Here is an 11,372-nt window from a genome sequence, read left to right on the forward strand (position 1 = left end):
AAGGGCTATGGTCTGACCCCAGCACACCAAGGAGTGTGGCTCCTGGCATGTGAGCATGCACACCGGGGAGAGGCGGCACCCACTCACGTGGACTGTGCCACGAGCCGCAGGTGTGGCTGGGCTGCTCCCAGGTCATGTGCCACCCGTGAGGGGATCTCTCTGTAGCCAGACACCCTCCTTGGCCACTAGCCCTTTGAGCAGGGAGGCTGGTGTGGTCAGCCTGGTCCTGGAGACACCTTGGAGCCCCTGTGTGGCAGGACCCCTAGTGCAGGCTACACATGGCTGTGTCCCAAGACTTTGCCATCCCTTGATCCAGGGGGTGTTGGTTGCTGCTCACACTGGGGCCCTATGGGGCTTTAGGGGCTGCATTGTGTGAATGACTTACTGTCTCCCTTCCTTGTCTTCCTTACAGCTGGACCCACATTGTCCAAGGGCTGGGCCAGCTCCACCTCACTGCCAGGGTGATCCAGCTCCACCCCACCTCACCTCGTTGGTGAGCTGGCCCCACCCCACCACCAGGGTGAACCGGCCCCACCCCAGCAGCAGGGTGAGCCTGCTGCCAGAGGGTCCATTGCCAAGTGCAGAAGGATCTCCAGAGGAACCACAACACCTCCTGGAGGATGACAGAGCTATAGAACAGCAGGTGCGGGATGACAGGGAGAAGCAGTCTCAGGTCTGGGACCAACTAACGTCCTGCGTCGATGCCATTACTGGAATCTGGCAGTATGTGATGGCCCAGCCACCTGTGGCTGCCACCCCAGCCCCTGCCAGCCATCTCATAGGGCGTACTTGATCTACTGCAATGGCTGAGGGCCATGCCCACCCCCTGTTACCTAGGCCCCCCCAGCTCCTCCTGTCCACCCAGACAATACTGCAGTTCCTCCACCTCCATACCTCCCTCTGCTCCAGGACCCAACCCAGCCTTGACAGGGGGCGGGAGTGGGTGTGCCATGAACTGTGGGAGGGGATCCTGAGGCCAATGCCACTTGGGGTCCCACACCCCTCTATGGACTGAGGCCCTCCCACCCTCTTTCCCAAGCCCCTCTGTCCAAATTCTGATGCTCCATCCCTCCTGTCCCAAGCCCTCCCCCAGGGTACATAGCTCAAAACTTTAGCACTTGAGTTTATCATAAAGAGTTTGTGCTCCCACGGGTTCTGTTCAACATGTTTTTATCAGGTTAAGTGAATTAGTTCTTTGGGCACCTCATCCACATCCCTTTACAGGGCAGGGATTGGAGAGGTGGGAGGGGCTGTGGTGGAGACAGGGCAGGGCTGTGGGCCTGAGGCCCCTCCTGGGGTGTCCTGGGAAGGGATATTGTGGACCGTGGGAGAAGCACTGCCTCAGGGCCTCATGGATCTGCAACTCATCCCAATGGGCCTGGTGGACTGAAGCTGTGCCCAGCTGCTCATAGCCACAGCTGGCATACCCCACACCACCCTGGGAGGAAGGCATTCCCCTTGCCCCCCCCATGTTGTGTATGGCACAACAGGGGACCACAATTTGGGGGGATGCTATGCTCCCCCACATCCAGATGGGTGAGCAGGCACTGAAAGCATGCCTTCAGGTGGCCAAAGTGCACTTGGCCTGTATACAGGCCGGGTGGAGGTTGACATTAAAGAGTTCCTGGCATCGGTCCAGCTGGCTGGTGTATGGCTTCATGAGGCAGGGCATGCGGGGGGGTAGGCTTCATCCTTCACAATGGACAATGGCATGTGCACATCCCCAACCACCAGCTCATGGCAGGGGATGAAGGTGCCCACCTCTATCCTTCAGCGCAGGCTGCAGTTGAGGAACACCCAGGCTTCATGTGTCTGGCCCACCCACCCAACATAAATGTTTGTGAACTGTCCGCAGCAGTCAACCAGAGCTAGCAACACCATCAGCAATGATCCCTTTCAGTTTATATACTTGGCCGCGCAATGGTCCAGGGCACGGATTGGGATGTGGGTCCCGTTGGTAGCCCTGGTGCAGTTTGGGAACCCCAGGATAATGAATCCAGCTACGACTGCCTCCATGTCTGCCAGATGGATGACCCTAGACAGCAGGGTAGTGTTGGCTGTCACAACCTGCAGAGGGAGGGGACGGAACATACATGTCAGGGACTGAGGGAGGGGGCCCCTGGGCCCCAGGGGGGGTCCACTGCCCCCTCCTGTCCGCTCTGGCTGAGGTCTCCTGTAGACTCCCATGAGAGGCTCCCCTACCAGCAGCAGGGCTGTGTGAGGGTAGGACGACATGGTCCCCCAGGGATTGGGCTTCCCCCCAATCCCAACTTCATCCTTCACACCCCCAACCACACTTCCTGAGGTTCCCCCTTGGACAGGATACCACCACCATGCAGGGACTGCAGTCCTAGAGTGCCTCACCTCTCTGAGAAGGGCCCCAATGGTAGACTTCCCCACACCAAACTGGTTTCCCACAGAATGGTAGATATTGGGGGTGGGGAGCTTCCACAGGGCAACTGTGACCCACTTCTCCATGGAGATGGAGGGCAGGGGCAAGTCAAGCACAGAGCTCCAGGAATGTGGCCTTATGCATGCAGAAGTTCTGGAGCCACTGCTGGTTGTCCCACTGCCCCATGACCAGCCGGTCCCACCAGTCAGAATTAATGTGGCACCTCCAGATCCACCTGTGCACCTGGGGGTTTGGCCATCTGGCAGCAACGGTGAGTTCCTTGGATCTGGTGTCTGGCTCATCCTCCCAGAGGAAGAGAAGGACAGTTGTCAGGAGGTACAGCAGGTGCTGAAGCACCTCTGCATGGGGCCAGTGCAAGCCGGGGGGCTGCTCTGGCAGCATGGCTCACTAGAAAGAGCTGGGTCTCCCAGAAAGCATTGAAGCCCTGTTCTATCAGCTGTGCTTTCCCTCACGTTGGCAGGCACGTTGGCAGGCACGTTGGCAGGCCTGGCCTCAGCATGGGAAGGATTGAACTGAAGTTGCCTTTGACAGTTAAGATCTTTCTAAAGTTTCAATATTTACTACCTAAATACAATGGTGATAAACAATTTAGAAATAGATAAGATGAGATTTCGCTGTCCTCAAAACTCAATCTGAGGGCCCTCAGCCTTTTCACAGACTGTATCTTCCATGCACCCACCTACCCAAGCAATTGAAAGAGGGCCAGATGAGCTCTAAAGTTCACAAAAGCCCCGCCCACAATGCTCCTAAACTGGGTGAGTCATCTATCAAATCCCCTTTGATTGACTGGGAAGCACTAAACCTGAAAGAGGCACAGGAAGCTGTCTAAAGGCTTGCCTTGGCTGCACAGCAGACTGAGGCTTCAATGATAATTCACTGGTGGTCAATTTATCGTCTCTGTTTAGACTCAGTAAATCAACCTATGAGCTCTCTCCCATCAGCTCTGGTGCTCCACGAGGATGAGAGAAGAAGGTGGAGCAGACAGGAGAGCATCAGCTGCTGACCATACTGCATGGAAGACACTGCAGTAAGTAGGTTGAAGCATTTCAATTTCAGCTATGCTATTCAAATAGCTGAAATTGCATAGCTTAGATCAATGAGATGCAGCAGGGAATAGTGTAGACTGTGACTAAGTGATTCCCTAGCTGGATCCTGTTAAACACCCTGCCTGTCTGAGTGACTCTTAAGCCCTGCCTTCCTGTTTCTGAAGCGCCACAGTCCCTCACAACTGCCATCCAGTATCCTTGCACATTGGGAAGGCTGCAGTTCTGAAGAGTGCTCCTGGGAATAGGTACGAATGCCCACATTCTTGACCTGGTAAATGCTTTCCCCGCACAAAACAAACAATAGACACACAAAAAACCCATCATGGAAACTCCAGAACACTATACATATATTTGAAGATGAAATGATGATGTAAGAGATCATAAGCCTGAAACTCCAGTGCTCAAACCATGGCTGTCATCCAGGAGCTCATCTGAAGCAGTGGAGAAGAAATCTGACCAAACTGTAGTTTGCAAAGGCCTTGTCCACAAAGTCCTCAATTGAAACTATAAAGGGCGCGATCCATAGTCTATGCAGACTGAAGGATGCCTACTACTACTACTATGTCCACAAAGCTTGTGACTGGGGGGGGAAGGGTCATCCAGGGTAATTCATACATGTGGCAAAATTGATCCCTGGAAGATCAATCACTGCACGCCGATCTCCCCTACAAGTATAGACATACACTTAAAGTGCATGTCATAGCCCTAGGGGCAGCTCTTTCCTGCAACAGAGCTTGTGCTCCTCCCAGCTTTGATTTTGGAGCAGGGTGTCTGTGTATAAACAGCAACGAAGGGTCCTGTGGCACCTTATAGACTAACAGAAACGTTTTGAGCATGAGCTTTTGTGAGCACAGACGAGGCAGGGTGATTAAGATAACAAAGGGTCTGTCATTCAAGTTATTGAAAGATCGTTAGCTCATCATGAAAACATTGCCAGGTACTCCTCTTAAAAGATAGCGCCAGGGATCTGTATTGAGAACAATGCTGTTCAATTGAGTCATAAATTATCTTAAAAAAAAGGCAAACAGTGAAGGTGCAAAATTTGCAGATTTTACAAAATTACTCAAAATAGTTAAATTTAAAGCTGAAAAGTATTACAAAGAGATCTCATACAACTGGGTGATTAGGCAACAGAGTGGCAAGTGGAATTCGATGTTGAACGCAAAGCAGGACCCTTTTGCCAGGTATATCCAGCAGCAGTCAGGGCCAGGTTCAATATCTAGGCTGGGGTTTCTTCTCCATCCATCCAACACAGACCTGGCTAGACCCCCCACCCAGTAACCTGGAAACTTTACACACCACCAAGCTGGGCATCTCTGAAAGGCAATGCTTCCCACTCACAAACACAGAGTCTGAGTGTAGAAAAGAGACTTTTAATGAAAAAGAGGGAAGTAATTTGGGAAAACACCATAGAGTTCGTAAACCAAACCAGTACTAAAAGTCCCACCCCAAGTAGATTGGACAATGTCCTTTTCCTTTCAGGTTCTTAAGTACAGCAACCCAAATATTCCCTTGGCGTGCTCAACCCTTCTTTGCACCCCACTCACAGATGCTGCTCTTGGGCTAAGTCTACACATGCCCCAAACTTCGACATGGCCATGCAAATGGCCATTTCGAAGTTTACTAATGAAGCGCTGAAATGCATATTCAGCGCTTCATTAGCATGCGGGCGGCTGCGGCACTTTGAAATTGACGTGGCTCACCGCCACACTGCTCGTCCAGACGGGGCTCCTTTTCGAAAGGATGCTGCCTACTTCGAAGTCCCCTTATTCCCATGAGATGATGGGAATAAGGGGACTTCGAAGTAGGCGGGATCCTTTTGAAAAGGAGTCCCGTCTGGACGAGACGCGCGGTGGCAAGGCGCGTCAATTTCGAAGTGCCGCAGCCGCCCACATGCTAATGAAGCGCTGAATATGCATTTCAGCGCTTCATTAGTAAACTTCGAAATGGCCATTTGTGTGGCCATTTCGAAGTTGGGGCACGTGTAGACACGGCCTTGGTCAGGGAAGACCCAGAGTTCAGGGCTGCATCTGCAGTGTTGACCTCCCATCCTGACTAGGGCAGGTAAAGTAGCATCTTACTCTGCTAGTCACTCACCATCCACTTGCTCACTGCTCTCTACCGCCGCCCTGCTGGCCACTCATTACTTCACGGCTGCCTTGCTACTCCCACTGGCCATACTGCCATTCTCACTGGCCACCCACGGATGGTGCACCCACTGGGCAATTGTTCACTACTTCCACTAGCTTGTGATGGGTTTGGCTATTGGCAAAAATCAGTGATTTCAGCTCTTGGGCCAAAGCACAGTCTAGCCACAAGGCGTCTCCAGCATCCACTGGGGTAAATTTAAAAAAATAAAAGCAGCTCATCGTGGAGCCTGTTTTAGCTCTGTCATTGGACAATTGGGAGAAACAGATTGAAGCAGTCTGACAGCTCTGGAGAGCCTGATGGCTCAGAAACCTGCCTTCCCTATTCAAACTTCACATAGTTCTAGCAGGGGATCCCTTCTCCATCCAAGGTTCTTTAAATGGACAGTATCTCTCTCCTTTCAGAAGGGGTTAAACACATAGTTAATAAAACAGATAATATTGCCTATATATAAAGTCATGGTATACCCACATCTTGAATACTGTATGCAGATCTGTCTGATCACCCCATCTAAAAAAAAAACATGTATTGAACTTGGAAAACACATAGGCTGTGGCCACACTTGACCAAAACTTCAAAATGGCTTTGCTAATGGCCAAATCGAAGAATATTAATGAGGTGCTGAATTGAATATTAGCATTCCCAGGCTGACGGCCATGGTGCTTCAAACGCACATGGCTTGGTGTGGCTACGTGGGGTCCTTTTTGAAAGGACCCTGGACATCTCGAAATCCCCTTATTCCTCAATTCAGCGCCTCATTAGTATTCTTTGATTTGGCCACTAGCATGGACATTTTGAAGTTTTGGCCAAGTGTGGCCACAGCCTCAGAGAAGAACAACAGAAACTATTAGTGGTAAGGAACAGCTTTCTTATGAGGAGAAATTAAAAACACTGGGAATTTTCAGATTGGAAAAGAAATGACAAAAGAATGGTGGATTTAATAGAGGTCTCAAAAATCATGAATGATGTGGAAAAATTAAATAAGGAAATGCTATTTACTCTTTCACTAATATAACAGAAGAAGGTCATACAATTAAATTTATAGACAGCAGATTTAAAACAAACAGGAGAGAGTGGAGAGGCCCAAACTTTAAGAGGGGGTCCAATAAGAACAAAATATGTTCAAGAAGGATAGGTCCACCAATGTCTACTGGCCAGGATGGAGAGGGATGGTGTCCCTAGCCTCTATTTGCCAGAAGCTGGGAATGGATCACAAGATGATTGCCTCTTCTCTTCATTCCTTCTGAAGTACCCGGCATTGGCCACTGCTGGACGACAGGATACTGGGCTAGGTGGACCATTGGTTTGACCCAGTATGGTCAGTTTGATGTTCTTATATAGAACCCAGATGTAATCCGCTCAGGGTAGAGGACCTAGTGCTGCTTCTTGAATTCTGTCATGGAATGTGTGTGCCAGATTACAAAGGATGGTATGGTAGCGCAAAGGAACTGGCTCCTTCTTCAGTGTAATCTCCTCTTGAAGAGCCACATAAATGTGCCTCCCACTTTTTCCAGGGCAATCTCTTGGTGGGACTTCCATACTTCCTTTCCAATGCCACCCCCTCCCCCTCCCCAGTACACAGTACACTTGAAAAACACTTTGCAGGAGCAGAGGGAATAAGAGGCAAGGAAAGAGCCAGGGAGTAGGAGATGGGTCCTGGTGAAAAAAAGGCCATTGGCAATTGAAGACGTGAAGAAGGGGAGCAGAAGCAGGGAAGAATGGTAAAAGGCAACAATCTTGTTTAGGCAGTTCCTAAAGAACCCTACTGTGAGGAGAGTGTAGATGAGAAAGGATATTTTCAGGGAACCCATTGACAGATTAATGGATAGTCATGGGGCCATAAGTTTGTGATCAAGAGGGAAAGGGAGCAATTTGTGGATACAAAGCAACCAGGATCCTGTTTAAAATCGCAATTATGTTCTGGGGATACTGGAGCATGTTGCTGTGTAGTGTTGGGGAGATTATCTCAGGTTGCATTAAATCAGGCTATTTTGTGGTACTGGGATCCTTTGGCCAACTTTGGGAGCTTCTTAATCATGTGTTGGAGGAAACATAAAAGAGAGCCAGAATCTGTAAGAACAGGTGGGGAATGTTATAGGAAAAGATGGTCATGAGCTGTCTTCTAAGTGAAAGCCATAGGCAACTAAGTACCTCGCCATCCTCTGGTTGATTTTATGGGCAAGTGAGCATGAGGCTAGAGCTACACTAGGCTAGAAAGTCATTTCCAATATGCAATTTTAGCTATGCCATTAGTGTGGCTAAAATCACTGTATCAGAATCGACTTTCTTATTTCTTGTAGATTAGGACACTTCAGGCTCACGTCAATGTCTCTTACTCCTGGGCTGATGGCCAAGACCAGAGAGGTCGATTTTGCTGCATCTTAACACATGCAGCAAAAACAAACTCAGTCGATCATCAGATAAGTATAGATACACCCTGAGTTTGTTTAAGATTTCTTGTTCTTTAAAAAAAGTGACATTTTGTAGTACAAATAGTGCTCTCCCTCAGGCATATTATTCATCTGAGGGACTCATCTCTCCATCTGGATTATATAAGATGTTGATTAATTCCCAGGCATGTCAATGGCCACATCGTTAGAAGAGGGATCCACTCACTGTAACGCAGGGCACGTTAGACAACAGTAGATCATTCTGCTTTACTGTAAGTACCACTGATTTGCAAACATACTATTATAATTGTAATTTATTCCAGATAAGAGAAATACAGAATCATTGTGTGTGGTCTGGTTCAAATATTAATTTCTTTACTAATTCTGGCTGCAATCTTAGTGTTTTAAATAAATGAAATCAAATAAAGGAAAACATACGTACCTCTGTTTTAATGTAGCTTTTCAAGAACATAACTAATGTTTGTGTTTTGGTTAGTTACCTGATTCAGTAAAAATTTAAATATGTATACATATACCCTATATGTATTATATTTAATTTTTCCATTGAATACGGAGTTAAATAGTAATGACTTTGGAGAAAAATAGTGACAATATTTTAGAATTCTGACCATTACTACTGATTACCTGAATATGGATACGATTTCTTCTGAAGAAGCAAACATTGTTTCTAACTAGTCTCACACTAAAAATAGTTATTTGTATTTCTGATTGACAACTCCCCAAAAACTAACTGAAGGAAAGCATCGCTGCCACTGGAAATTCACAAGAAGTTATTTACAGTTACAAAGGGTCAGCTGTAAAGACACATTTATACATACCCCAGGTTTCAGAGACTTCAAATAAATGTATTTCTATGAGAGACGTTTCACTTAATCTTCATGTGGGTTGGCGTTGCTGCATTTCCTTCATTTATTGCAAACTGGAATAAATGAAAGGAAAACATATATGAAAATCTATTCCTTAAAAGTTATAGGCCAATTCCTCAAAAATTGGCCTTTTTCATTTGAAAGATAGAAACTTTCCAATGTATTGATAAACATGAGGTTTCATTTCTCTCCTACCTCACTTTCTTATTACTTTTCAGATAGAAGATAGAGTCTGGATCTCCTCTGAAAAGCCACATCACTTACTGGGAGTGTGGAAGCTGTGGAGAGGGTGCTGACAGCTGGTAAGGAGGAAATGAGCTCTGTCCAGCAGCCTGCTGCTAATGAAGCGTTGTCCACTCCACTGTGCTATGCTGTGAATGGTTCCTGCCCCGGAACACTTTACTCCTTTGGCGTCCGGCTGGCTATCTACATGGCCTGTGCCACAGGCATGCTGCTCACAGTATTTGGGAACCTGATGGTAGTGATTGTAGTGTCCCACTTCAAAATCCTCCATACCCCCACCAACTTCTTACTCCTCTCCCTGGCATTTGCCGATCTCCTCCTGGGGTTAACAGTTCTGCCTTTCAGCACTATCCGGTCTGTGGAGAGCTGCTGGTATTTTGGAGATGCCTTTTGCAGGCTACATACCTTTCTGGATACTGTCTTTTGTCTGACCTCCATATTTCACCTGTGTTTTATTTCCATTGATCGTCACTATGCTATCTGTGATCCTTTGCTCTACCATACTAAGTTTACCATAAGAGTGGCTTGTGTCTATATAGCAGTAGGGTGGTTGGTCCCCATGGGTTATACGTTTGTCTTCCTTTATACCAACATCATTGAGGAAGGCTTGGGCCATTTCTTACAAGACGTGCCCTGTGTTGGTAGTTGCCAGCTGCTGTTTAACAGACTGTGGGGTTGGTTGAACTTCCCTCTCTTTTTCTTCCCCTGCACCATAATGATAACTTTATATGTGAAAATATTTATTGTGGCAAACAGACAAGCTAGGCAGATAAGCAGTGTGACTGTAAGTATTGAATCTGGGCTGCATGCAAGCGCATCAAAAAGGGAAAAAAAGGCAGCTAAAACTCTTGGTATAGCTGTAGGAATCTATCTCCTGTGCTGGCTGCCCTTCACTATAGACACCATGGTAGATTGTCTTCTAGATTTCATTACCCCACCGCTTCTCTTTGATGTCCTTATCTGGTTTGCTTACTTTAATTCAGCCTGCAATCCCTTAATTTACGTGTTTTCCTACCGTTGGTTCAGGAAAGCAGTGAAACTAGTTTTCAATCGTAACATCTTTGTTTCCAGGATATCTAGCATAGACTTATATCAGGAATGACCAGAGCTTTTAGATAACATTGTATGTAAAAACAGTTCAAAATCATAAAGGTGGACTCAAAGGGGAGAGCGTTTCATTTTAGTTAGGTATTAAAGTGATAAGAAATGAGAAGAGATACTGAGAACATGTAAGAACATGATAAGAAATAAAAGCTCTGGAAAACTATTCTGTTTCTACCTCATGGAATGGGTGAACTTTTCAAAGTAACCTATGGAGTTTGGAGACCCAGTTCTAACTAATTTTACTAAGGCAGTTTGAAAATCTGAACCAAAAGCCTAAAAAGACATTAGAAAAATACTGAACTATAAACTATCAAAGTATTTTTCATAATTTTTTTTGGAACATTCCGTGAACTAAAATTATTCGACTAATTTGCATCTTTCTGAAATAAACTATATCTGGTAGCCCCCACACCTCTTTTGACAAAACCTAGTTCCCTTTGACCTTCCAGAACCATTTTAGCAGTATGCAAATTGCCAAACCCATTTGTTTGTTTTATGGTGTTGGTAAACCTTGAGAGCACTAATGTTGCCACTTTGTGCAGAATAACATAATCACCGGACTGTGAGGATACCAGTCTGGTTCTGAAACAGAATGGTTTCTGCCTCCCTACTTTCCTGACAGAGAAAATGCTGTTTGATTAAAAGCAAAGGTAATTTTTATCCTCTTCTCTCACTACCATACAAATCATGATTTTTCTGTATGGCATGCCATATAAGATCAGCAGTATATTTTAAAGAAAAGTGTACATCTTATCTTATAATTACACATAGAAACGTACTTGAGCGCGTGCCTAATTTTAAGCACACAATTAGTTCCAAAGAAGTCAATAAGACCATTTACATGCTTAAAGTTTGGGCTGGGATTAAGTGCCTTGCCCAGTGGGATATCAGTCTATACTCTTTGGTTCTTTCTTCCTGTGATATGTTTTTAGAATATAAACAGTAATAAAAAGGGTCAGAAAAAGTTGAGACACAGTGTCTGCTTGTTCTGCAATACAACTTTCTAACCAGACCAATAGGAATAATCTTGCCACATCCCTAGTCTCCTATGAATGTATTTACCAGAAAATGTTTTCTAGAAACATCTAAAAATAGTAAAATTTCTTTATAACATAAATGAGCAAATAAATAATTAGTTAAG

The 11,372-nt window shown here is 46.2% G+C and overlaps 1 protein-coding gene across 1 annotated transcript; it reads left to right on the top strand.

The window, feature by feature from the left end:
• The first annotated feature begins 9,122 nt into the window (after positions 1 to 9,122).
• TAAR5 (trace amine associated receptor 5) lies at positions 9,123 to 10,229 on the top strand. Its single transcript, XM_074988754.1, has one exon. The coding sequence runs from the start codon at positions 9,198 to 9,200 to the stop codon at positions 10,227 to 10,229; it is 1,032 nt and encodes a 343-aa protein (XP_074844855.1). The 5' UTR covers positions 9,123 to 9,197.
• The last annotated feature ends 1,143 nt before the right edge of the window (positions 10,230 to 11,372 follow it).

Source organism: Carettochelys insculpta, chromosome 3, assembly GCF_033958435.1.
Source record: "Carettochelys insculpta isolate YL-2023 chromosome 3, ASM3395843v1, whole genome shotgun sequence".
Lineage (NCBI taxonomy): Eukaryota > Metazoa > Chordata > Testudines > Carettochelyidae > Carettochelys > Carettochelys insculpta.